The sequence below is a fragment of the Sinocyclocheilus grahami genome, unplaced genomic scaffold, assembly GCF_001515645.1.
Source record: "Sinocyclocheilus grahami isolate Dianchi unplaced genomic scaffold, SAMN03320097.WGS_v1.1 scaffold469.1, whole genome shotgun sequence".
Taxonomy (NCBI): domain Eukaryota; kingdom Metazoa; phylum Chordata; class Actinopteri; order Cypriniformes; family Cyprinidae; genus Sinocyclocheilus; species Sinocyclocheilus grahami.
The window spans coordinates 412312-439869 of record NW_015505648.1 but is presented as its reverse complement, the minus strand read 5'-3'; the positions used below and the strand labels follow the sequence as shown (position 1 = coordinate 439869).

The following is a 27558-nucleotide window of genomic DNA, read 5'->3' as shown; positions in this document are numbered from 1 at the left end:
CCCCCCCCCCCCCCCCATATGCTACAGTTGCACAAATATCCTTAAATGCTAAATTTACTTAAAATATGCATTGATGAACGAAACCATAAAATATTTAAATTCTAAGAGGATAATGGAAGTTTCTGCTGTGAACGTGACTACTAAATATAGGCTATACGTGCTTCAAAGTAGCTAACACTACTGTTTACATGTGGTAATATGAAAGATAATAAGAAATGCAATAACTCTTCATTGTTATGTGCAGGAAAAAAAACACTAACTTCTGCGGAGAGTAATGTTCGCTCTGCGCTGTTGTAACTGATCAGCTGTCAGTTCGGTGGTGCTAGTAAACACGTCCTCTCTGCGCAGTCGAGTCGGTCGCGCAGCTCGGTCCATTGAGCTGCGCCCATGACAGGTTAGCGCGGCGCGAACACTTCAATACCGCGCTGTTTCGTACCATATTTGGGTTGTTTGGCTTCCCATATCTTGTGTGTGTGTGTGCGCGCGCTTTCCACGTGTGCGGCAGAACTGAAGAGACGCTGCGGCTTGTGCGCGCGCTTCAGGTGCGAGTCAGACAGCAAGATGAGACGGCAAAGAGTCGTTTTCTGCAACTTATTGCACTTGACTCCTTTTTAACGTCAAGCAATTCTCTGCTATATGCGTGGAACTAAAACTTTGACCTTTTGCAATGTTTTGATTTAAGTAGCCTATTATTAAAATGATTCCGATATCGCACGCCCTTGCAATATGCATATTGCGATATATACATTTGCGATGTTCCGATCATTTCGATATAGCGTGCAGCCCTAATAGTTATCTTTTATAGTTATTGTTCCTTGGTGTGAACGGTCCTTAAGAGTTGAGCACCACATCAGTCAATTTACTTAAGAGATTGTTCACAAAATGAAAATTGTCAGTTCAAATAGTCTACTGAAATGTACTCACTCTCAGGTTGTTGGAAACATGTATGAATTTCTTTCTTCTATTAAACAAAGTCAAAGAGCCAAGCCAGCAAAACTTTTATCCAACCGTCATATATATATATATATATATATATGCGCGCGCATGCAGCACAACTGTTTCCAACATTGATAATAAAACGCCATATTAGAATGATTTCTGAAGGATCATGTGACACTGAAGACTGTAGTAATAGCTGATAAATTCAGCCACCACAGGAATTTATATTTTAAAATGTGTTAAAATAGAAAACCATTATTTTAAATTGTAATATTACACACTATTGCGTTTTTTTTTTTACCGTATTTGTGATCAAATAAATGCAGCCTTAATGAGTATAAGAAACTTCTTAATCTTAAAGTATTCAGTGGTTATTCATTCTGAAAATGTATGTGCAATAATTAGCAATAGGACACCTGAGCTAGATGAGCTCCACACGAAGATCAAGAGGTCTTGTGGTAATTCAGACTCATTACTCTTTGATCAGATCACAGGCACTACATCTTCATGCATGTTGCTGACATGGTGATTTTTAATGCAACTGTGTTTTGAGATGATTTCTGCTGTGAAAACCATTTGCTGATTGAATATTCACTGATTGGCCTTCCATCTCCCTGCCCAATTCTCTAATCTTATTAGAAATCCATAGGGTTCCCACTGTCAGGGGAAAAAATAAAATATATAAAATCCTGAATCTGTAAAGTCTTTTCCATGAAGACAAAATCTATAATAATTCATTCTTTCAGAAGGATGTTTTAAATGTGTAATCAACAATGGACTAAACTTCTCATTGACCCCTGTCACTAAAGAGGCTTTGGGGTTGCTGTGTCTTAGCGCCCAGACACGTACTCTGAGGCAGTAGGGACAATGATTTTCATTCCAGAATGCAGCTGCTCTCTTTATGTGTGGTATTAATGCCCACTGTATGTGTCGAATCTAGAATATCCACTGCCTTGTGGCCAAGGCCAACAACTGTTGCAGTCACGTTTCTATGCTTGAGTGATGCATAGTTCCCTAGTTAACACTGTTACAGTGAATTTTGTTTCTATGGATATAGAAAAAGTTAAATATGAGGTAATCTCTTTCACTCTCTCTGTCTCGCACTCGCTGACTCGATCTTTCGTTTATTTTTCAGTTTGATGAGGTTCGCAGTACATTCGATGGAGAGATCAGCAAAGAAAAGCTACTGACCTTTATCAAATCCAACCAACTTCCCTTGGTCATTGAGTTTACAGAGCAGGTACACTTTATCCACACTTGTGTCTCTTGTTGTATATACTGACATTACAAATGTGTGTTTGACCTGTTGCATACAGACCCAGTTGGCCTATTTATATTTTCATTGAAAAATTGATTGCATTTTTGCCATATTGTGGAGGGAACAATAGATTGAGATTCTTATTTCTCGTCTACAGACTGCTCCAAAAATCTTTGGAGGTGACATCAAGTCCCACATCCTAATGTTTGTGCCCAAAACAGCCAAAGACTTCCAGGATAAGATGGACCAATTTAAGAAGGCAGCTGAGGGCTTCAAAGGCAAAGTGGGTTTTATTTTATTTTTTCTATTAAACTGTGTCAGTGTATGTTTTGTTGAATACATTGGAGTTTAACCTAATACTCTTTCTCCACAGATTCTCTTCATCTTTATTGACAGTGATGTGGATGATAATCAGCGAATTCTGGAGTTCTTTGGTCTTAAGAAGGAAGAGTGCCCAGCAATCCGCCTCATTACCCTAGAGGAAGAGATGACCAAATACAAACCAGAAACCTCAGAAATCACAGCAGAGAACATCATCACCTTCTGCACAGCCTTCACAGAGGGAAAACTTAAGGTGACTGAAGTTTGTTTGGGTTAAGGTTTAAATAATGTCTGACGTAAATGAGGAAATTAGTTTTTATGGTAGATGTAGTAGTTACTTAAAAATTGGCACTTAAATGAAAACGTGTTCTGTCTTTTTGGAATGATTGTTGTGTGTGTCTATGTGCGTGTTATGAATGATTGTAATGTATTTCAGCCTCATTTGATGAGTCAGGACATTCCTGATGACTGGGATAAGAACCCTGTCATGGTCCTGGTGGGCAAAAACTTTGAAGAGGTTGCGTTCGACCCCGCCAAGAATGTCTTTATAGAGTTTTGTACGTATTTTTTCTCTATATAAAAATGTCTTTGCTTGGATGCAAGTTCTGTAGTCTTGAATGTTGCTTGTCATTCCATGTCTGAGCACTTGGTTTGAGTGATCACTTGCATGGCATATTGCCTGATTTATTTTGAAAGTGGGATCTTTTGATTGCCTATCCTAATAGCCTGGCATTGTAAACACAAGGTTCCTGTATCTGTTCAAAAGCATACAGCTAATCCTGGCACGGGCACCCACAGGATACTTACTTGGAGAGCTCTCCTTCCTATATACTCTTAAACTTGCTATAATAGGAAAGGGTGAAAAATGCTGAGATCATTTTGGCTCTAGAGATCTTTAAAGCAAACTGCTTCCCAAACTATAATTTCTATGAGGAAAGGGACTTTTTATTTTTTTATTTTTATTTTTTTATTTTTTATTTTTTTTTTTACATGGCTATGACTGACTTTCTAATAAATGACGTAGGCCTTGAAGGGTAGAAGGGGGTTATATTTCATGTCATCGAGGGCATTAGAATGGTTATGAAAATGGTTGTTGTGAAATGAGTTTTGGATTTCCAAAATGTTTTGACAATGGGTAGATTGCATCATACATACAAGCTGTCAGTAACCAGTGCCAGACTGACTCTGAAAACCCATCTGCTTTTCCCCCCACATTTTAGTCCCATTGTCTGCCCTGTATTTCTTAGCACCCTGAAACCATTATAGGTCCTGCATATCCCTGTTCCTGTACTCTTTACAAGTCCATTAGCCAACTTGATATAATTTCATGTGTCATAACATTATCACTAGTATCAATAAGTACATGTACCTTTGCAGTTATAATCAAGCTCCAGTGGGGTTTTGCATAGTCAAGCTATGTCTTTTTTGTTTGTTTTTTTTTGTAGGATTATATCCATGTTGCACATCACTTCTGTCTTGCGGAGCAAGTGCAACAGCTGCTAGAACGATTGTAGTCAAATTAAAGTGATGGTTCACAGTTCTGTCATTTACTCGAACATGATTTTCTTCTGTGGAACACAAATGAATATATTTGTAACCCATATGCAAATCCAGTGGTTTTATCCAATTAAATAGTTTATTTACTGTCTAATTTTTGTCGGTTTATCATACTAAGTGATCATAATGCTTCAGAAGACTTGAATTAAATCACTGGAGGTGTATAGATTAAAAGGGTAAACTGCTGTTGTCTGACTGAAATCAAACTTTTAAAGTGTGTAAATTCGCCTTTTAAGAACCAATTATTTTGTATTCAGTTTGCTTTTTCTTGATCCAGATGCCCCATGGTGTGGTCACTGTAAACAGCTGGCCCCCATCTGGGATCAGTTGGGTGAGAAATTCAAAGACGATGCAAACATTGTTGTGGCCAAGATGGACTCCACAGCCAATGAGATTGAAGCTGTCAAAGTGCATAGCTTCCCCACGCTCAAGTTCTTCCCTGCTGGTGATGACCATAAGGTAAGGCCTCCAGACATTTTGCTTCTGTTTTAGGTGTATTTTTAGCATAATGTAATGTGAATTATTTAAAAAATAAATAAATATTGACCGTTTGCAAAGAGCTTGATTGACAGGCGATCTGACCAATCAGAACGCGATATTATGTGTCGCCGCTGATATCCGCCATCTTGCCCGACATCTACGGCCGGTCACCATAGAAATCCATGTTAAAACGGGGTAAAAAGATAGACTGAATTGAAACTTTCCGTAACTAAATATAAATATGTGCGGAGGGTTAAGCTGTGCTGTTGTTGGCTGCCACAGTAATGGTAATAAGCTAAGGAATTCCTTTAAAGTACTTTTTGCGTACCAAAAATCTGTCATGTCCGGCACTGTATGCATGGCTTGCAACGCTTAAGTTAAAACACTGAGTGTGAAATAATAAAATGATATGTTAAAACTCTTATCATTCTTTGGACAAAATCCCATGAAGTTCGCCCCGATCGGGAGCTATGTATGCACATGTGCGCTCATCTGTTTTCAATGCAGCTAACCTCACGTCGCTTCATGTCATCTTCCCACTCATGAAACTATGACAGGTCCTTTACTGCAAAAATATGGTCACTGCGACACTGTAAAGTGATGAAACTATGGCGCTATGAGCTTTTTAAAAAACGTTTTCATAGGTTTGACGTTATATCGTCAGCTCGGAAAATATGTAAATGCACATGCCCAGTAGCCGAACTGAGGCAATACAGTGATCGGTCACGACACATTGAAGAGCCACAAACGGTACTATTTATTGTTTGAATTTCTTTTAACGATGACGAACGGTCATTTGCAATGGTCAGATCATAGATATGGTACACATATCAGGGATCAACACTAAGGATTTTTTTCTACTGGCCCAGTCGGGCTAGTGGTGAAAATTTTTACTTGCCCTGCCAACATTTTCACTGGCCCTGCCTCAAAAAATAAAATAGTTGCTGTTATCATTGTTTTTGATCTGTTATCTTGCATTCTAATAAATAAGCTTATGACACCAATATTTTAGATGCCAATTAAATTGTGTAATTCTCCATTTCAATTTCGATACCACAGCAAAAATCACTAGCCAAAAATAAACATATAAAGTTTAAACATTAAAGACAAGTGACAGCCAGTAAATAAGAACAAATTAACAAATTACAAGTAATGGCACAATTAAATATAGGCCTATAGCACAAAAATATAAATGAAATGATTTTTTATGTTTGTATATGTTCAGGTACAGAAATTGAAAAATCACATATAAAATAACATTTGCATATTCTTCACTCTGTTGCACCTTGATTTTTCATAGCCATTTGAAATTAGAGGCAACCACTGCATTTTAATCATGAATTGAAAAAAAAAGTGCAATGTTTGATATATATTAGACTGTATAATTTCAAAATCTAAAGCAAAAACAGGATAACCTGACTTTAGCTTTGTGAAATTATGCTACATAAAACATCTGTACGAAACCGCAGGTGGGCTGAATGAGACGCAGATTCAATCTCTGACAGCAGACAGCGCTTATGGTACAGTGATGCAGTGTTTCCTTGGTTACTGCTGTAAACACCGCAACGCTGTGCGTATTAACCATTAACACCAATTTAAATGCATCATACGGAGACCAAATTAGAAGAAAACACCATTTCTGAAAACAGTCGGTTCCGTTCCCCTCAGAAATACATTCATATAAAATTCAATATTTGGATTTTCTTTCTATATTTTGCGCATCGTGAACAGTCATCTTGTTCTGGCTACTACAGTATTTTCTCCTCTTTGTGTCCGTCTTCAGCATCTCTGGCCTCTGTTAATGCCCGTTTACAGACCAAGTATAATAATAACGTAATATTTCCACACAAATGGCCATTGGGAAAATGACTGCAGTGCAGTTTGTGTGCAAGCACGGAACAGAAGATAGTCTGAAATAAAACAAAAAATGTCCGGTACATCAGAGCATCTGTAACATACTCAGTGTATAAATTCAATATAGATTAATCATTGTTAAAGCTACAAAGTTACTTACCAGGGCGGGTATTTTGACATACTTTTGTATGTATTTGCCCATTCAGGTGGCTCACGCGGCTGTCTGTGAGTACTGAATGTAGTTGTCTTTCGTGCCCAAATGCTTTTTAATCGCTTACATTTTTTAATTAACATGTCTTAAAAACACATGCAAATGATAAGTCGTGACGACGCTGCAGTGGCCCGATCGGGCAAGTGACAAATCAGTCTACTGTCCCGGACGTCTTTCACGCTGGCCCCGGGCCATCGGGCAGTCCTTATTGTCGAGCCCTGCATATGGTCTATGTATATTCCTATATTCACTACTTTGTGATTAAGTGTCAATGCAAAAAACCTATGGAGTTTTTTTCAATATCAACTCTTAAAGTTTTTGATACTAAAGATTAATCGGATGTTAAGTTCAAATGAAGTCCCCACATGGCATTTTGTTACTTAAGGTTTCAGTTATATACATCAAAATTTACCATGTACTGCCATGTATAATGTTTGCTGTATATTCATGTATTGGTGCGTATAAACAAAAGGTTTAATATCATTATTTGTCACTAAAATAAATACTGGAAAACGTGTAATTTTAACTGAATGTATTAGGCTGAATAGGCATTTTAAACCAATTAATTAGAATGGCAGAAAGTGAGTAATTGGGTGAGTTTTTACCTACATCAGTCAGCCCAAATATTCTCTTTTTGTATAACAAGTATACAAAAGATGTTAATGCACAAAAGATGTTAAATAAAAACCTGTTTATTCTGGATTGATATTAGTCTCAACTCTTCTATATGGGAGAAAGCAACAGAGGATGCCTCTTTCTCCCCGTTGTTCGAATTCTTTTTAGTGGTTGTTGTTTTAGCCAGTATCATAGATGAGAGCATAAATGTACACAATTTGAATTAGAAACATTCCGAAAGTTCCTGAGCCAGGAATAACTTCATAAATAAGTATCAATGAAGCTTAGTAAATATCAATTATGTGCATTTTTGGCAGAGGTGTTTTTATAATACTTAAGTTCATCCATCAGTACAGTTGGTTCATCGCCTGAAATTAGTAGATATATTACTATTTACACATGTCAGGAAGCTAATGTCTACCATTCTTCTTTATACAGTGGGGAAAAAAAGTATTTAGTCAGCCACCAATTGTGCAAGTTCTCCCACTTAAAAAGATGAGAGGCCTGTAATTTTCATCATAGGTATACCTATGATGAAAATTACAGGCCTCCCTCATCTTTTTAAGTGGGAGAACTTGCACAATTGGTGGCTGACTAAATACTTTTTTTGCCCCACTGTATATGGTTCTCTTTCAAGCATACGTTTCGGTGTCTCTCTCTATGGAATACTCCCCTTCCGTGTATTCCTCAGAAGCCCCATTACATTACGCCAGCCCAAATTGGCTGGCAGACGTGATGTTGTGTCTGGGAGTGGCCTCCCCACCCCTCGGTATAAAGGGAGTAACACAACGTCACTACGACATTTCAAAAACCTCTTTTCACTTCACACCAGAAGCCTATAAATTAGATAAACCTTTAACGAATGACTGGCCACCACGCCATTTTTCGCCTGACTCCTTCAATTTGCATTCCAGCTGATTGCAAGGATTGTTCGATATTACGATGGCTGCAGCAATGCAGACTGTCCCGGCTAGTGAGGGAGATGCCGTGCGACTTTGTTCAAGCGGGAACAAAATTTCATGCAAGGACACGGACTAGATCTGCTCTGCATGTCTTGGGCTGAAACATGCCCAATTGGCGATCGAGAACTTCGGTTCCTGTGAACACTGCGCACGCTTCACTATGAAGAGCCTTTGTCACAAGCTAGCATGCCAAGCTAGCCTGTTAGGCCACAATCCCCTCATGTCACCTAGCCCCGGTCCAGCTGTCACTCCACAGGTACCCATCCCTGTAGAGCTGCCCACCACCGCAGCTTTATCCTGGGGTGAACAGCTTGACGTTTGCGTCCCAGTGTGCTCGGCACGGACGAGGAAGAGGACGCACTTGATTTCGAGGAAGAGGGACAATCAGGCTTTCTTCTCTCTGAAGAAGAGGAAGATTGAGGACTCCCCTTTCCTCCCCCTGCTGACCCAGCACAACCCCTTGCTGCGGTGGGATCCACGGAAAATGCGGACGGGGCACCATGCCCGCTTCTCAGTGTTGATCTGCAAGATGTGTGCAAACGCGCTGCAGAGAAACTAAACATTCCGTGGCCGACTGTGGCAGCAGAGACTGCAAAGTCTTGCTACGGGGGTAAGAGGCTGCCCAGAGTGAAACGGGCAGCACGGCAGCTCCTTCCTGTGTTTCCAGAGCTCCTGGAGGAGGTTGCGGTGACCTGGAAAGACAAACCATTCACCAGCAAGATGCCTGTGCAGGGAGGATCTACTCTCGATGTGGAGGGAATGGAGAAGGAAGGACTTCTCTGAATGCCCCCCATGGAGCCATTAGTTGCTCACTTGCACCCAAAGCACACGGCGGCTGCAAATCCGACGTTGCCATCCAAAGCTGACCATTTCCAGTCAAGCATGACGGAACACGCTTATAAAGCAGTTGCTTTCTCTGTCAGGGCTCTGAAAGCGACCTCTATGCTGACCGCGTACCAAGCAGAATTGCAGGACGAAGCGTCGACCATGCCAGGTCAGATGCACTGGAAAGAGATCGGTGTCATTTAAGGATCTTTCTCTGCGTCTTCAGAGATGCGCGGTACAAGCCACGGGCAAGGCCATGGCCACAATGGTCATTCAAGAGAGAGGACGTTAGATTAACTTGGCGATTCTCTCTGACCGGGAAAAAGAAGCCATCCTGGACGCACTGGTGGTCGCAGAGGCCATTTTTGGCTCAGCTCTGACACTGATGCGAGGAAAAGAAGAGGGATTATGAGGCTTTGCAGCACTGTATGCCTAGAAAGGCACAGACTGCACCTTCTCCGCCACCTCGGCAGAACTTCACACAAGTTATGGCCCGCCCACCCCCCAGCTACCTCATTCCTAGACGGTAGAGAACGAATGTGAATGCAGCTGGTCTCAGCGGAGTCCCGGAACAGCGAACTGCCTGGCCTAGGAAAAACTATCCGCCTGCAACAGCTCAGGCAGTCCTGCCAGCTCCTCAACCTCATCCTCACACCCATCCCCAGGGAGTGAGGAGAAAGAAGGCAGTTTGATGGGGTCTTCCCTTGGGAAAGGAAGCCACAGCCCCTCTGTTCGCTAGCTCCCGACCCTCAGATGTTCAGCATTCGACAAGGGACGAGTTTCGAAGTTCCCAGATGTTCTGTGTGGAAAATAGAGCCCGGTTGGGCCAGGGGAAGCAGAGCAGTGAAAAGGACAAGAGTTGGTGCAGTGGCGTACACAACCCACTAGTCACAAGCACTTTTCATGTGCTGAACATGTTTTCACTGTATTCCCAGAACATGTTGCAAAACATGTTAACAGAACACCATATAGCATCGTTCCCTTAGAGGTGATGAGACACTTAAACCGTCCAAGCGCCAAGTGCCCACGGATGCGCAGTACAAACCGCAAACTCGTTAACGACTCGGCCACACAATAGTGCCAGAACGCTGGGAATAAACAGTTGGCGAGAATGCACACAGTTCCACTGGTATTAAGGACAATACAATTCAGGTACAGACTGCAGTTTGCCGCTTCCCCTTCCGCATTTCAAAGGGATAATTCATTCTCAGGTGCAGGGAAAATTTAAAGCATGTTCTTCAGGAAGAAATTTCCTCTCTGTTGAACAAAACTGTTTGCTTTCCTTGGTGTGGTAAACTAATATCTGGTTCTACCATTCGGCTTGTCTCAGCCCCCGAGTGTTTGTAAAATGTACAGAAGCAGTGATGACTTTGCTCAGGGAGAAAGCCATTCATCTTGCTACTTACATAGACAACTGGCTGGTGACGGCTCGGTCAGAGCAAGAAGCAAGAGAACACACAGTTATGCTTCTAGAACATATACAGAAACTGGGTTTAAAATTAAACCTCAAAGTGTTTAATTGCCACACAATCTATAACATCTGGGGCTGTCACTAAAAATCGGTCATCCAACGAGTGAATTTTCTCACCCTGTCTTCAGACAGTCGCGCTCTGAATGTCACCGAGTTCAGAGGGGAAACAGTGTTTCCTTTTGCACATACCTCAGACTATTAGGACTGATGGCCTCAGCCCTGATAGTTATTCCCTTAGGCAGACTGTTTATGAGAGTTTCAACGCTGGTTAGCGTCTCAGGGGCTGGACCCATTACATCACTCCCGGAGAAGAGTGAGAGTGACATCAGAGGCAGTCTTGGCACTGCGCCAGTAGAGACACCCAACCTTTCTGGTTCAAGGGGTACCTATGGGCGTGGTTCGAGGCAGACAAGTCATAAGAACGGACGCGTTGTTGTAGGGCTGTCGCGGTGAGGGAATTTCCCTTGCGGTAATTCGCACGGTTTTACCGCCATATATATACATATATACATATATACATATATACATGCATGCATGTTACGATATAACTAACGAGGTCATATTCAGAAGACAATGAAACCGAAACCAAATAGCGTTGAAACAGGAAGTGAAGTAAACGGAAGAGAAGGACAAAATAACGGTCCACTTAACAGCCTAACGATCTATTGTCAGGTTTAGGTTCTATCGTTAGCCTATAGGTTTAACAGTTAGCCTAGTTGTAATCTGATTTTCTAATCTGACTGGACAAGAGACTTTCTATTGATATTTCCTCCTGCGCGCGTTCTAGACGGGCTGTCAGTCAGTGCAGTTACAGTGTTGCGCCACAAGGTGGTGGAACGTGACTGTCATTCAACTACACGTTCAAAAACGCTGATTCATTCATTCAAAGAGAGACATAATGAAACGCGCTGTTGAAATCATTTTAACTTTGAGCGCCACTTTAGAAGGCTCAGCTGACCAGCTATGCGTCGATGCTAAGACAGAGATTTCGCTTTCCTTGAACATGACAACCTATTTTCACAAATATATATGACTCTGCCTGGAAGACAGACGCAAGTAATCGCACGCGCTCAGTCGATCTCTCTCTCATTCACTGTCTGTTTAGGCTTGTTAAGTGCAAATCTACGGAGCCTCTGTACAAATCAACATGGTACACATTGTGTTATCATTACTAACTTGTTTAATATTCAGTCCACATGCATTGTGTAAATCGAGAAGGGCATAACCTTACGAAAAAAGAAAACATGGAAAAATCGCGGTTGCTGCGGTTCTTGCATTCCTTTGCAAGAAGTTTGCTCGTCAATAGCGCAGTATTGCGGTTATCGCGACAGTCCTACGTTGTTGTCTGGTTGGGGGGGGGCATTCAAGAGGGCAGGATAGTGAATGGAAGATGGGGTCAACATCTGACCAATCTTCACAAACTATTTGGACATGCTAGCAGTTTTTCTAATGCTGAAGCATTTTCTTCCTTTCCTGAAAGGGCATCATGTTCTCGTGAGAACGGACAACACTACAATTGTGGCTTACATAAACCGTCAGGGAGGTCTCAGACCACTTCCTTTGCACACGTTAGCACGCAAATGGATTTATGTAGCAATGCCAATCTTTTATCCCTGAGAGCAACTCATGTACAGGGTGCGGATTTGCTGTCCAGGGGCAATCCCCTCTACAGGGAGTGGAAATTGAACCGGGAAGTGGTCGAACAGGTTTGGAGCATATACGGCAGAGCGCTAGTGGATCTCTTCGCGTCCCACGACAATGCTCAGTTTTCTCTGTTTTTCTCCCTGAAAGATCAGATCGCGCCTCTGGGGATAGATGCGCTAGCACACGAATGGCCTCGCACTCTCCTTTACGCGTTCCCACCAATAGCATTAATATCCCCAACACTTTACAGAGTGGGACTGAAATTGATGTTAATAGCGAGGTGGCCAGGGAAATATTGGCTAGCGGAAATCATACATATGCTGTACGAAGACCCGTGGTCTCTCCCACTGCAGAGGGGGAGATTTTTCATCCTCATCCAGAACGCCTGGCACTATGGGCCTGGCCTGTGAGTGGTTCAATTTAATACAACCGGTCTGTCTGACAGCGTTATTAGAACCATACAAAATCCTAGAGCTTCATCAACTAGGTCTCCTTTATGAATGCAAATGGATCGTGTTTAAGCGCTGGTGCGCAACTAAACACGAGATTCCCTTTCAGTGTTCAGTGGCAGTCGTTCTATCATTTCTTCAGGATTTGATAGACCAAGGGAAAGTGTTTTCAACCATAAAATGTTTCTGGCTGCTATATCTGCTTATCACATTGGTTTTGATAAAACTGTGGGGCAGCATCCTTTGGTATGCAGGTTCATGAAGGGCACGCGCCGGGCTTTGCCAGTTTCAAAACCGCTTTCCCCTTCATGGGATTTGGGATTGGTGCTTGATGCTCTTTCCATGTCCCCATTTGAGCCACTGGACAAGGTTGATTTCAAAATATTATATTAAATATTAAAATATGAAGACTGCACTGCTGTTAGCTTTGGCGAGATTCACGCGCTTTGCATTCCGCGTGTTTGCAGTTCATGTCTGGGGATGCAGGGGTAGTTCTGAAACCTAATCCTGCATTCATGCCCAAAATAGTTAATGCTATCATTACTCCTTGAGTTAAGAGCCTTCTATCCACCACTTTTGCTTCATCAGAACAGCAAAAGTTAAATGTATTGTGCCCAGTGCGTGCTTTATGCATTTATACAGAAAGAACCAGAGGGTTCAGGGAGAGTGATCAGCTATTCGTATCTTGGATGAAACCTCATACGGGGAAGCTGATTGCTAAGAAGTGTTTATCGCACTGGATAGTGGAGGTGATTTTGTTGGCAAATACCAGTAAGGGTCTTGTGTCCCCACCTGGTATACGTGCACACTCAACAAAGGGAATGTCAACTTCGTGGGCTCTTTCTAAAGGAGCCATGTTACTTTATTTGCGAAGCGACAAGTTGTTCCTCACCGCATACATTAAGGTTTTATAAACTGGATGTTACAGCTCAAACTTTAGCACATGCAATATTGAGAGTAGGAATGTGAGTCACGAGTAGGGTTGGGTATCGTTAGAAATTTTCCGGTTCCATTTAAATGATCTACCGTATTGGCCCGAATATAAGACGACCCTGATTATAAGACGACCCCCCTTTTTCCATATGTACCTTTTGGAAAAAAACGAATCTTGTTTTTTCTCAGTAAAACACATTTTGTTTTCAATTATTTTCATATTGCATATTTTTCCTATTTTAATTTGTTTTGAAAGTATGGTAAAAACTGGTCAAATGTACTAACAATCACATTTAAAAAAAATATACACTTTTTGATATACCATTTAAAAAAAAAAAAAAAAAAAACCGGTAGCCCATCTGAATTAGGACATTTAGGCCCAATCCCAATTCTATTTTATACCCCTTCCCCTCCACCTGAAAATATTCCCCAAAGAATTGGGACACCACTACTATACATCATACGTCGTCTAGCTCCTACAATACACACACATATGCTGGTGTGCATTAGAGCCTTTAATTACCATTCTATATTAATGCGCTGCTTACTGAGACAGACACTGACACAGACACACACACACACACACACGACTTTTATTAATAACAGTTTAAATACTGAATCGCTACATTGTATTTTCCAGCAACGAGAGGATAAAATCGCTGTTTAAGTAAACTCACTCTAAAAAGAGAAACGCACAGACGCGCATACACCCAACTTTCATCTCTTTCTCTCTCTCGAATTGGCAATATTTGAGAAAAGGGTTTAGTGATTTCTAATTATTGGGGGGACTAGCCCCCCTCGATGTCTACGGTGGTTATCGCCCTGATCAGACATGAAAATATCATTATAGACTGCACGATAGTGCCACAACATATGACGTTAGTTAGCAAATATTAGCGATTTTTTTTTGCAAACATTTCTTTGAGTAACATGACCGTAAATGAACTCACGATTGAATGTAACATAAAACAAATGATTACTTTTCGTTAAAATCATTATTAATGCCAAAAATGCTTACATTTGTGTCTTTTTGTTCACTCGGGCAGCCATGTTGCCGCTGAAGCTGGTTTACGCTGCGATAATTCATACCCCTTCGTTTGAAGTGTGGTCCCGAAAAATATTTTGTTTGAAGGGCTGTCTGGCCCTACCCCTACTCCTCCAATCAAAAGAGAATTGAGACACCCCTGCCCCTTCACGTGAACACGCGAAACGAAGGGGAAGGGCTAAGGGGTAGAATTGGGATTTGACCTTAGGCTATCCATCTAATAGTAGCCTACCAAAATCTTATTAACAGTAGAAGTTAAATATTACTGTAGTCTTCAAATCTGGGTACTGTCTTACGTTTTAAAATCACAAAGTGAGTTTGGTCCCATCAGGCAAACGTGACCGTCACGACTCATGCAGCTGTAAGGTTTTCTTATTGTTTTTACTCGCGATCATTACAACACGCATTACATTACGTATTTCATGGCACACTCGTTTTATGCGTATTTGGCGCCACCTATTGTTGTGGGTGTATTATTGTCATAGACGGGGTCAAGTCTAGACCCTGAATATAAGACGACCGTGTTTTTTCAGATGTATTTCCAAGAAATAGTCTTCAAATCTGGGTACTGTCTTACGTTTTAAAATCACAAAGTGAGTTTGGTCCCATCAGGCAAACGTGACCGTCACGACTCATGCAGCTGTAAGGTTTTCTTATTGTTTTTACTCGCGATCATTACAACACGCATTACATTACGTATTTCATGGCACACTCGTTTTATGCGTATTGGGCGCCACCTATTGTTGTGGGTGTATTATTGACATGTCAAAGTCTAGACCCTGAATATAAGACGACCGCGTTTTTTCAGATGTATTTCCAAGAAAAAAACATTGTCTTATATTCGGGTCAATACGGTATATTTTTTACCATTTTACCTTAATTGAATGTAGTGTTGCTGGAAGGTAGTAAGTAATGTTGGGTAATGCATGTGCTTCAAAGTTGATGTTTTTTACACTATCAATAACATTTTGCTTTTCGAGCAGGAATAAGCTGGTTGGCCAAATAGTCCCTTGAGGGCTAAGACACTTGTTCATTTCCATAAATTAATGAAATATTATACTTGTAACCATGTATACACACACTGCATTAAGCCACTATTTTACAAATAATAATGCAGTCAGGAGATGGTGTGATGCAATGAGTTGTTTCCACATTTTTAAACATTTAAAATGCATGAAAATATTTTCATTTTGACCTGTACACTAAATCTAACCCTCATACTTGCATAACAATAGCAGTCTATTTTTTTTTTTTTTTTTTTTCACTTGGATTTTGCCCTGGCAAAGCAATTTGTTGATGATAATTAGTCAACAGATTTAGAAATGCTCCGATTATAGCTTGCCTCACAACACGTGCATAGGAAACAAGACCCTGTGAATTCACCCCTTGTCTAGACCCTGAGAGCTCTAGAGGTGCTACATGGATCTAATTCTAGAATTAAAACCTCTTTCTCTGTCCAGAGTATCTTTTGAAGAAGCGGAGCACTGAACAAAAGTTCTTTCCTTCCTTCTTTTCCTTAGTAGTAGTAGTAGTAGTAGTAGTAGTAGTAGCAGCAGTAGCATATTTGTTTGTTTTTATTTTGAATGAAATTATTTTTTCCCCTTGTTCTGCCCCCCCCTTAGGTAATTGACTACAATGGTGAGAGAACACTAGAGGGATTCACAAAGTTTTTGGAGAGTGGAGGAAAAGAAGGTGGGGCACCAGCAGGAGATGATGAGGATGAAGATTCTGATGTATGTATGATTTGGTTGCAGTTTAATTTTTCTTCAATTGTTTTGTTTAACTTCATTGAATTGTTACATGTTCATACCATAAGTATACCATACCATAATTTCAATTGAAAATCTGGCAGCTTTGACCACAGAGAAATCGGTTTCTGCTTAGTTTGTTACTTCAGTAATTAAACTTTTGGAAGTGTTATGCATGTGCACTTAAAGGAGTTAAAAAAAAAAGATACAAATAAAATGACCTAAAGCTGATACTTCACCAATAGTTGGATACAATTGATTGTAAGCTTGGAGAGTTTGCTTATGGAGCTGCAGTTTTTTGCTCTCTTGTGGGCATTCCTGGCTCTGGTCCTCCTCTGCAGGGGGTAAAAGACCCTGCTGCAAATCTGTCGGACAGGCACTTGCCAAGAGCCTGAGTGATGCAGTCCATTAAAGTGGCCCAGTTTCTCCTTCAACCTTAAAGTTTTGGCTTAATTTAGGGAGATATTTAGCAAGCATTTACAATGATTAGATTTTCAGTTAATTTATCAGATTCTTGATGCTGATTACCTTAAGTTCTGACACCCAAATGAAGTGTCCTAAAAATAACTGCCTACTGGATGACCCTTTGCTACTGAAGATGGAAAAGATAAATATTTGACATTTTTATCATTCGAACATAATCAGTAGTTCATTTTTTACTGCATGATGGTCATTGCCAACAGTTTCATCTGCACCAATTAATATTAATCCATAAAGTATGCAGGTGAATAGAACTGCCCCTGGAGTAAATGTTCTCTAGAAATGTTTCCTTGCTCGTTTTGTAGTCTGGGGTACTGAAATAGAGCAGTGCTTCCTTGAGTCTCTCCTTAAAAGCTTGATGTGAACCTTCTTGTGAGGTCTGCTTTTCAAGTATTTAAAGTTAGCACTGGGTGGGTGTTCTTCCCTAAATATTTAGAGAATATCCAGACTGTAACAAGTCTATAGCCTTATATATTTTTTGCACAATTTATTGCATTAAACAATCGGTTGTCAAAATGGTGAAAAACGTTAAAACACTGAATAGTCTTCACTGTATGAATTAAATATACATTGAATAATTTTAGTAGCTTTAATTGCATCAGTTAAGTAACATTAATGGCACTGACAGCACTAAAGACATACCAAATGCATGGATCTAATACTTATACATATCTGATTATTTTCCCAGCTTTTTGTTCACTTAAGACATAACTGACTGTCTTCATGTAAATACTTGCTAAAATGGACATTTTGTGTATATTTGACTGAGACTGAGTGAAACAACATGGACAAGCAAAGTACACTTGGAGTTTCAGGTGCATGCTTAAATGGAGTGTGCATGCAGAAAGCACCTGGGGAAGTAAAGAAATGGCATGCAGCACAATGATCAACCTTTCATAATCAGTGGAAGCCAAAATTGAAACAAACTAAAATTTTATTAATTGCACAGCCCTACTCCTAGCTTGCATTGAATTGTTTTGATCACGTCACATGATAGAGACACGTGATATAATTTGGCCAGGCAGCACCGCCATCTAATAGGCAGTCTGCCTATTCTGTAGTTTTAATATTAGTAGTGTTTGACTTGAAGCCGTGCTGCACAGACCAATTGGTGCTTGACATTACCGATTATTACGTGGACTTAAAAAATCACAGTCTCAATAATTCGCTTGAAAGGTAGATTGTGATATGGAGATTAATCGCACTATAAAATTGTGAGGTCACCCACCCGTAAGTTGGCATAAGCAAACAATAGTTATGGTTGTCAGTTACTAAATGCCACTAGACAAGCTAAAACTACCAGTATTTCAAGTGAATGGGTTTATTAGTTAATCATTTTTTGTCTTGCTGGCTTCACTGATCTCCAGATCATATTAGACCAATGGCCTATTTTTGGTTCATTCTAAACCATTTGGCTCAAAGATTCAGAAGTTTATCACATTTTTTTTAGGCACAATCCAGGACCACAGAAATCCATCCAGAGGAATGCTTCTAGGAAGTTTAAATTTAGAACATTATCATTGCCACTAATGCCCAACACAGCTGTTTACCTTCCATTTCCCCCCTCCCCACCACTTAACACCACCACTGACAGGACTAAGTCAGTCAACACTAGCTAGTCTGCACGTCCCAGCTATGAGGAAAGGACTCTGCAACCGAACACTGCTGGTGATAACACGTCTCAGCCCCTGTGAACTCATGTCGGTTGCACTTGTTTTGCTGCAGGGATTACTGGCATGTTTGTGGCAGGGCAGGTTTGTTTTGATGAATTGCAGTCATGCTAGTACACATGGCCTTCTGGTAGGGATGACCATGATTGTGCTTGAAAACATTTGTTTTGGTGGGCAAATATCCAAATTGATGCCATTGCACTAAAATGTTTTTACATGTATTCTAAGAAGAATATCTTACTCCTTCCACAGGATCTGGATCTTGATGATGCAGAGGATGATTCAGATGTGGAAGAGGGACACGATGAGTTATAAGAGTCAGGAGGAAAAGGCGAGACAAACCCCTTCACCACCACCACCTCCACTTTAAACCTCCCTGTCTGTGAACACTAAAGCTTTTCCTAACTAGTCGAACAGCCACCGGGCATTACAGGGTCTTCTTTCAGCCAGTTGTCATTACCAGTCCAGCCCAACCATCAGCAGCCCAGAGAAGTGCCTCTCTGCCCACAACGACTTTATCTCTTTGAAGTGTTTTACTGTACAGTTTACTTTTTGCATTAAATTGTATTAGGTTTTTAGGTTAAATTCTAATGGTAATCTGTTGAACTGCTCTTTATACCTGCCCACTACCTCCTTTTGTGTTCCGGAGGCTCAGTTGAAGATTTTTTTGCAGTATAATACTGGAAATACTCTCCTGATGAAGGAGGGGGAAAGCCAGTTATTCTGCCTTAATTCTGTGATATGAATGAGTGGACATTTCAGGGCAGAGGGGGCTGTATGTCATTCACCTTTGGGTGGAAATACAATTATAATAATGGGCTGCTCTTACAGTGTGAACAAAATTTAGCAGACGCCAAACTGAGGTACCTTCCCCGTTTCATTAGTCAAACCACATTTTCGTATTCCTTTTTAAAGATGTAAAAGTGGAGAACTTGTTTTATTTAATTTTATATTTCAATTATTTTCTTTTTATTAGCTTCCATACTGAAGGGCCCAGAAACAGCACTTTTGTTGAATTACCTGGGGCAGAGTTTGCCGATGTGGGATGATGATTTGAAACCTTGTTTTGCACTTCATTCAGTGCCATCAGAGATTCCATATCAGTTACTGAAATGAAGATTTACCATCTTGTAAGGACAATAACTCTCCCGTACCCTTCCTGCTTTCCATCACTTTAGTGGAAGATTCCTTCCCCCTGGAGGTATAATGCTAGTTGACGACGTCTGAGTGGTCAGTGTGACGGGGAGGAGAAAGTGTGCTTGTAACCAACTTAATCAGTCTTTTCTCCTTATGCCAGGGTTCAGGGTTGTACGTGTCTATGATTTGGTTAACCCTCTTGTTGTCTGTCTTTATATTTCTAGGAGCGGTGAATTTCAGGGGTGATGTTTAAAGAAAGGGAGGGTTTAGGAATTCAATTGAGAGGGATTTGGGTTTTGAAATTTGTCAACATGTTTGAGACAAAGCATTCCATTGCATTGAAATTGATAACGAAAACTGGTGGCCAAATAAACAACAAAATGGTAATAAATGTGTTTGGTGAATTGTATTTGACTATTTTTATTTTAAAATTACTGATTCAGTCAGTTGATAAGACAATTCAATGTGGTTCAGTAATGCATTAGTAAATCAAAGACCTCATAGTGGTCATGGTTGTCAAGCTAAAATGAAGAACAACAACACAAGTTATGCAGCCAAAGAAAAGAATGGGTTTTTGGAGCTTTGCCAGAAGGGAATATAGAATGAAAAAAAATGACTTGTCTTGTCATCCCACAAAGCTATTATGTGACTTTAAAACTGATAAATTCTTTGAACTGATTGTACTATATTTTCATAGTGCTTTTTTGGAGCTTGACTACAATTGCCATTGAAAGTTGTCCTAAGAGCTGCATTAACATGTTGACAAAAAATACAGTTTGTGGGTTTGGAATGACATGAGGTTGAGTACATGATGAAAGAATTAAGGTTGTTTTTTTTTTGGAGGTGAGCATTCAATGTCTCACTGGGTTTTTACCGTTTCAAATAACTTATACCCTGTGTTATACCCAGAACATGGAGAAACTTCTGGAACTGTTAGTAGGGGCTGAGTAATAATAGCCCACAAAATAGAACGTCTGCTAGACTTAAACTAGAAATCACTGTAAGGCCTGCTGTCAGGAATCATGACATATTAATGTGATTAAACGGTCATCTGCAAATAGAGCAAGAGCATCTTTTTGCTGGCAGCTAACTTGGATAAACAGCCAGGCTGTTTATTCAAGTGTTATTTTAAACTTCTAATTGTGACCATCAACTTGCCCTTGCCTTCACGTTTGCCAGGCTGTGCCTATAAACCATTTTTATACCCTATTCATTGTGTACTAAAAATTAATGTTGGCTTCCCTGCTGTGTGGCAACAGGAGCTGGGGTGGGGGAATTTATCTGAAGAGGAGGAGAAAAGGCCTGGTTCAAATGTGGTGTGTGAAAACAAGCTGAGGTTAAGGATCTCATTGCTAAGTTGGCTGAGAATTGTAGAGGTGTGACTCCAGATCACTCCCACTCGTCTTCCAATTCAGACATCTCCGCTATGAGATGACTGTCTCTTAATATAGTCTAGTGGGGGGTATATATAGGGTACACATAGAGCCCTGACTTCAGACAAACTTCTGAACGACTGTCTAGGAAGGTGCTCTACATCAAGAGACAAACAAACAACCAGACAGACTGAGAAGCTGCAGTCATCAAGCGGCACCTTGGAAAAGAAGAAATTCTGAAGACCTCTGATTGTGCTGAACCTTTTAGCCACATTGAGAATTAGTGCAGAATTTCTCATCCAATCATTGGAACAAGAACATTAACAAGAATGAAGTACTACCAGTGTCCAGTCACCCAGACCATGCACTATGAGGGGTGCAATCCAAATGACACTAGACCAGTGTCATGCTTTCATTCACGGCCTTATATCAAATCTGTTCGCAATGTTCACTTTCCTAATGACATAGTCTTTCAGGATTATGTCCGTCAAGGAGAGCTGGAGAAAATCGGACGCTTCATTAGAACCAGAAGTGTGAGTCTGGACACCATCTACCATTCAGGTAGGAAAACCAACTACTTGTGGACTTAACTGAGTCAGCTATGGAAAGTAAATCTATGCTTAGTCTCAACTATATACTCTGAATGCAAGTAATTAAAATGCAGTTATGCATTCCCTGATCTCTAATAAAGGCAAGATATCCTAATAATCAGCAATGCCATTTTTGTCTAATTAGTTTGATAATATAATCCAAAGTGTCTCAAGCTTTAATCTGATAATTGAGCTGTCTGAGCCTGTCCTTTAACATTAACTCCTTGCTGATTGTCCAGGCATGGCAGCCATTCATGAAGCAGTCCTATCTGGAAACATGGAGTGTGTGAAGCTTCTGGTAAAATTTGGGGCTGACATCACCCAGAGGGATGAGGACGGATGGACTCCCCTCCATATGGCCTGTAGTGATGGCTTTCCAGAAATAGCTAAGTAAGCACATTTCTTAATTTAATGTATTATTTGTAGTTTGGTAAACACAAATTAGAACTGGACATTTAATAGATTACTACTATTTATAATTTAGACAAGCCTTTAGTTGTGATTTCTAGCTTTTTTTACTAGTTCTCTGTCAAAGAAAACATGAAAGGCAAAGTGTTTCAGCAAAGAAGCCTTATCAAAAAAAAAAAGACAGATTGAATGAAAGCATTTACCAGCTATATTCTCAAGCAACTTGTGAAAGATTTAAAGGTAGTTTTTCTTTTTGTTTCAGGTACTTACTTTCTTTGGGTGCAGACACTGACGCTGAAAATGACTGTGGGGAGAAGCCTGCTGACCTTATTGACCCAGACAGCAAAGAGCTGCTTGAACTCTTCGGGGTCGGTGGTGCCTGAACTTGCCTGAAACTGAAGTTCTGATTACTCTCGTCTGTTATGGCAGTTGCCACATTAAAGGGATGAAACCGGTAAAGGAGTGGAACAGCCACTGTGTATGCATTGGAGCTGGCAGTTGAGACACCTTGACAGAGTGTCTGGTTATAATTGTCTGGTCCTGTGCATTTGGACCAATGACAGTGATTAGGATGTGAGATGCACTTGCCTCCACAAGAAGGAACTGTTCCAGTGTAGACAATGCAGTGTGTTCTTGCTGTAAGCTAATGACAGTCACAACAGGTTTTTTGTCAATTTGTTATAGTTAACACTTTCTATTTTAAAACATGATTTTTAATTCGCAGATCAATGCACTATAGTGTGAGTTTGATAAATAGCTCACTGTGATTGTATGTGATTTTTTTTACCCATTTACATATAAAACAAGAAATTGTACAGAAAGTCTTAATTTTATACATGTATGGATTAAATGTTTTTATACCTAAATATACATAATGATGTCTGTTTTATTTTGGCTGTTGTCTGTGTCCATAGCTACACAATATACATAAAATAATAATGCATTAATCTTCAGGATTAGTAGTAAATCCCAACAAAAGTGAAATTTTATATGTACATAATTAAAATAAAAATTTGGTTGATGGTATTAAAGTTAAACTCATGTAAAATATCTAGGGGTTGATATCTGCAGATCAGATTCAGACCGTATCTATCACAATTTTCAGCCAAGGTTAGACAGTATTAAAAAGATTTTATGTTGCTGGCTGCAGAGTGAATTTATTGGAGAGTCCTGCTGACTAAGGCTGAGGGCATATCACACCTAGTTTATCCTGCTTTTTCCCTTTGTGTTGATCAAAAAACTATTAAATTTATTAAGTCACTGCTATTCCGCTTTATTTGGAAAAATAAGACGGAATGTGTTCAAAGGACTGCTATGATAAGAAATTATAAGGAGGGTGGTCCTAATACTTTAGAATTTAAAATCATTATCCAGACTTTCAAAATTAACTAGATTAAGAATTGTTTATCTAATGAGTTACCCTGGTTTTGAGTACCTTTGTTTTTTATTGTCCTGTAACTGTCCTGGAAGATTGCTTTTAAACATCATCCTTCTTACATCCATAGCACATGTGTATTATTTGAAACAATGAAAATATATTGTCTGGTAACAAATTACTTTATTTGTGTTATGGCTGTTTAAACAATCATTTCCAATGGTGTTTATGTATTAGATAAATAATGCACTAACTTCTTTATTAGAAAATGAGCAAGAGGGTGGCTAACCGCACACTGATTGAGCACTGAAGATAGCAATGTGCTGAAACGTTTGCTTGCTTGCTCGTGTCCATTTTTTTAATTCACATGCACTTTTGCACAATGCAATTTATAAAAATTAAAAAGATGTTTTTGTAGATTTTCTTGAGTGGATCAGTGTGCGGTTAGCCACCCTCCTGCTCATTTTCAAATATCCTACTGGCTCTACGCACCTGCAGTACAAGGAACTATTTATTTTTTTTTATTTTTTTTGGAGCGCTACAATTTTCTCGACTTTTACTAACTTCTTTATTAGAAGCCCCTCTAAAGCACAATTTAAATGGAGGATATGTTATCCAAACTCTGAATTGAAAAACTTGTGGACCTTTCCGACTTTTTATTAGAAAGTAAAATGAAAGAACTCCATTTCAAAATAGTTAATAGATACTACCTTTGTAATTTATTCTTGAGCAGGTTTTCTGAGAATATGTCTTCGTGTTCATTTTGTAATATTGATGAAGAATCTATTCTACATCTGTTTTATCATTGCCCATTCGCCAAGTCTTTTTGGTCAGAAGTTATCATGTTAATTTTTGCAGTAACAATGACAGAACCTATCTTTTTTTTTGTCAGATTTTCATTCTAAGGACATTCATCTTGAACATATTGTATTTTTGCTTTGTCTTCATGGGTAAATTTCACCTTCATTGTAAATATATATAAAGTTCCATTTTACTTCTGCTCTGTTTAAAAGTTGTTGTTTTTCTTTGTTGTCCATATATGCTGTTGATTTGTGTAGCTCTAAGCTTCATGCGATGTTGTCCGTTTGCCTTCTGCTACTTCATAACTCTTGTAATATTTTCATTTGCAATAAATAATAATAATAAATTATATATTGGCTTCAGACTGGCAAATGTAGGCTATTATGCAATTGATCTTTTTTGGAATCCTAGCACTGTTTATTTCCAGTGTAAAATCAAACATTTGTATGCCACTGTTATTGAATGATATATTCTATATATCTATATAACGCATAATATTTCTGAAAGTAATGTGAAAATCCTTCTGAAAGGCAAGAACGGGGTTGACAGTTGACAGTGGAAGTGCTCTGCTGAACGAATCGCTAATGTGCTGTACCCTGGGAAGTCGTTTACGCGAATCGGTTCTTTTGAAACACGTGATAACCGGATCAATAAACCGATTCAGTGATTCTTCTACGGTTTCATATGTGATTCAGCTTATAGAAAACAGTCAGCATTTTAAGTACTACATTTACTTGACTCATTAAATTTTTTCCCGTTAAATTCCAATTAGCCTTACTGTCAGTGCACTCATTGGATTTCAGCTCCTTTAGGAGTCAGACATGTCTGCAAGCGCACGCACACCGGTCCATCTATTTCACATAAAGAAGTGGCATCGTTGTATGTTGATGGCAAACCGATATTTGTGATTCATTGAAAAGATCCGATTCAAAAGAATGATTCGTTCTCCAATCTGACATCACTGATTGTGCTAGACACAACTGAACACAGCGGTGTACGTTGTTTTGATAATTGTTTTTTGGCTGGGACAAAGGATTTCAACGCCACTTTGTAAGTCTCGAATGCGCAAAAGTTTTAGTCACATTAATCGTAATATATTAGTTACGTTAAATCGATCCCTGGTTTAAGCATCGAGTTCTGTTGTGTTTTGCCGAGGGTTGCTGTTATTTGACGTTAGCTTGCCAAGCTAGCCGGATATCAGTCGTGAAAATATTGTTGTTATGGGAAAATATGAAGACAGATTTGCTATTTGAATGCTATATAACGGCAAATTAGTGTTTGTGAGACTGACCATAAAACTCCGCTTGGCGTAGTTAAATACCGAGCTAGTTTGCTGTGGTAGTTTGAACTACAGCTATAATTAAATATATACGGTAAGTTTAGGAATAGACCGGCTCTAAAAGCTGTTCCTACAGTTTTTAGCCAGTTTTATTGAGATTTTAGCCACCTCTTTTTGTGCTTTTGACACTTCCTAGATAGCACACAAATAATCAGGGAACTGAATCCGTGTTGCTCATTTAATAATAGAATCTTTCACAGTGGGCCTGTCACTTAAGTGTTTTAAATTTGATTTAATAATAGTAAACTGTTGTGTAGGGATTTTGACAGTGTCGTGGGCAGCTCTCCAACTTTAAAAATGGTTCAGAATTATAAGCAGACGTCTGGAGCCTGTTCCCCAACCAACACTGAAGAACTACTCACACCAGCACATGAGGAAAATGTGCGATTCATTCATTACAGTAAGTTGCCTCGTGAGAAATCTTTTCAAATGTCAGAGACCCATCAAAAATATCCTATTTTTAAGAGAGGAGTATATTTGGGGGGAATTAGAGTTTTCTATAACATTAACTCTTCTACCAACAGCTTGGCAGCGTGTCATGAGAGAAATGCAGACTTGCCAGGGAAGTGAAAACAATAACCAGGGACCTCAGAAGTATGTGGAGAGGACGCCAAACCCTGCACTAAGCTGTATGTAACTAGTTTATTTGTTCTGAGGATTGTATTTTGTTGTTGAAGGAGAATGATAAATAATAACTATTGGTTGAAATATTTGGCTGTTTGAACAGCTATATTTCAGCCCTTATCTTGCCAATGACGATTTTTCTTAAAGGGGTCATATGATGCGATTTCAAGTTTTCCTTTCTCTTTGGAGTGTTACAAGCTGTTCGTGAATAGATAAGATCCCTGAAGTTGCAAAGACTAAAGTCTCAAAACCAAAGAGATATTCTTTATCAAAGTTAAGACTCTGCCACACCCCCCTAAAACGGCTCGTTCTAACACGCCCCCACATATCTAGGTCACTATGTGGGAATATTTGCATAATGCGCCGAAATGTTTCAGTAACCGCAGTTAGTGTTGAAGCAGCCATGTCAGGGAGACGCTGTTTGTTTCTAGGCGAAAGCAAAAGCACTTTCAGGGCTCTACAGCGCGACTGAAAACTACTGCGTGCGACTATGAAATAATATTTAGGAGCACCACTGCGACTGACCCGGTCAGCATATTTGCGTTTGCGCTGAGGGAGCTTCAAAGGTTCTAATATACGTACGTGTTTCTGCAGCATTGAGTAATGCATCACAGACATATCCTCTCATTATAACAAACAAAGTGTTGACGGGGTGTAAATAAGATATTCATTGTGCAGTGTAGAGCGCTTCGTCGATTATAATGGAGTTTTGTGAGATCGGGAAAAACTAAGATGAGTGACAGCTTTTAATGATTATTAAGGGAGTTTATATTGATTTTATTATTGATTTAATACAACAGTTCATTATAGAAAAAGTTTTAAAAAAAAAGGACCAGCTGAGCCGCTGCGCATCGCCATTCAAACACAGCGGTGATTCGTTTATGAATGAACTGCGTTTTTAAACGAATCTAGTGAGTCAATGATTCAATTACCCATTCATAAAGACGGTCATGTACTTCGTTCCTGAATGATTCAGCTGTTTGAATGAATGATTCAGTGATAAAATCAGTGACTTGACGCCACCTGCTGGCAGATATAGTTTAATTTTTAAAGCATCTTTTCTGTTATTTAAATCATTTCTATATTCAAAATGTTATATTTAAAACATTAACCTCAACATGAATTTATGAATTTAATTGCACTCATGCGACCTCCGAGCCTCATTAAACGTCTGAAAATACACATACAAGCCACTTGAGTGTTCTTCTGTGCCATCTCTGGAGCACAAATTTATTTCTTAAATACTGATTTCATTTGATTGGTAACTTATTCTTATTCTACTTCTTATTCTACTTGTTTTTATTCTGTTGTTTTAATTAGAAATGTTAAAAAGCTTATAAATATATATTTAAATTTTGACATAAAAGATGACTTACTTTTAATAAAGTTAGAAAAATGCCATTACAAAGGTAAAAACAAAATTCCCTATAAATCACTTTAAGGAGTCAA

General features: G+C 39.5%; 3 protein-coding genes across 3 annotated transcripts in view; all 3 read left to right on the top strand.

Annotated features, from left to right (window-relative positions):
• LOC107553316 (protein disulfide-isomerase-like) overlaps positions 1-19990 on the top strand; it is a 27918-nt gene extending 7928 nt beyond the window's left edge. The window contains exons 5-11 of the mRNA XM_016235507.1: positions 2075-2179; positions 2355-2480; positions 2571-2771; positions 2955-3075; positions 4353-4534; positions 16187-16297; positions 18715-19990. Of these exons, the coding sequence (XP_016090993.1) occupies positions 2075-2179; positions 2355-2480; positions 2571-2771; positions 2955-3075; positions 4353-4534; positions 16187-16297; positions 18715-18777 (909 nt within the window). The 3' untranslated portion in view covers positions 18778-19990. The remainder of the gene's footprint in view (positions 1-2074; positions 2180-2354; positions 2481-2570; positions 2772-2954; positions 3076-4352; positions 4535-16186; positions 16298-18714) is intronic.
• A 1120-nt stretch (positions 19991-21110) lies between these two features.
• LOC107553297 (protein phosphatase 1 regulatory subunit 27-like) lies at positions 21111-22624 on the top strand. Its single transcript, XM_016235487.1, has 3 exons — positions 21111-21533; positions 21802-21952; positions 22233-22624. The coding sequence occupies exons 1-3, from the start codon at positions 21302-21304 to the stop codon at positions 22351-22353; spliced, it is 504 nt and encodes a 167-aa protein (XP_016090973.1). The 5' UTR covers positions 21111-21301; the 3' UTR covers positions 22354-22624.
• A 2480-nt stretch (positions 22625-25104) lies between these two features.
• Positions 25105-27558, top strand: part of LOC107553315 (protein FAM195B-like) — a 4540-nt gene continuing 2086 nt past the window's right edge. Inside the window, exons 1-3 of the mRNA XM_016235506.1 lie at positions 25105-25196; positions 25743-25885; positions 26010-26114. Of these exons, the coding sequence (XP_016090992.1) occupies positions 25783-25885; positions 26010-26114 (208 nt within the window). The 5' untranslated portion in view covers positions 25105-25196; positions 25743-25782. The remainder of the gene's footprint in view (positions 25197-25742; positions 25886-26009; positions 26115-27558) is intronic.

Coding starts and splice junctions, on each gene's coding strand:
- LOC107553297 (XM_016235487.1), top strand. CDS start 21,302: ATGAAGTACTACCAGTGTCCAGTCACCCAGACCATGCACTATGAGGGG. Junction 21,534..21,801: donor GGACACCATCTACCATTCAG/GTAGGAAAACCA, acceptor CTGATTGTCCAG/GCATGGCAGCCATTCATGAA. Junction 21,953..22,232: donor GGCTTTCCAGAAATAGCTAA/GTAAGCACATTT, acceptor TTTTTGTTTCAG/GTACTTACTTTCTTTGGGTG.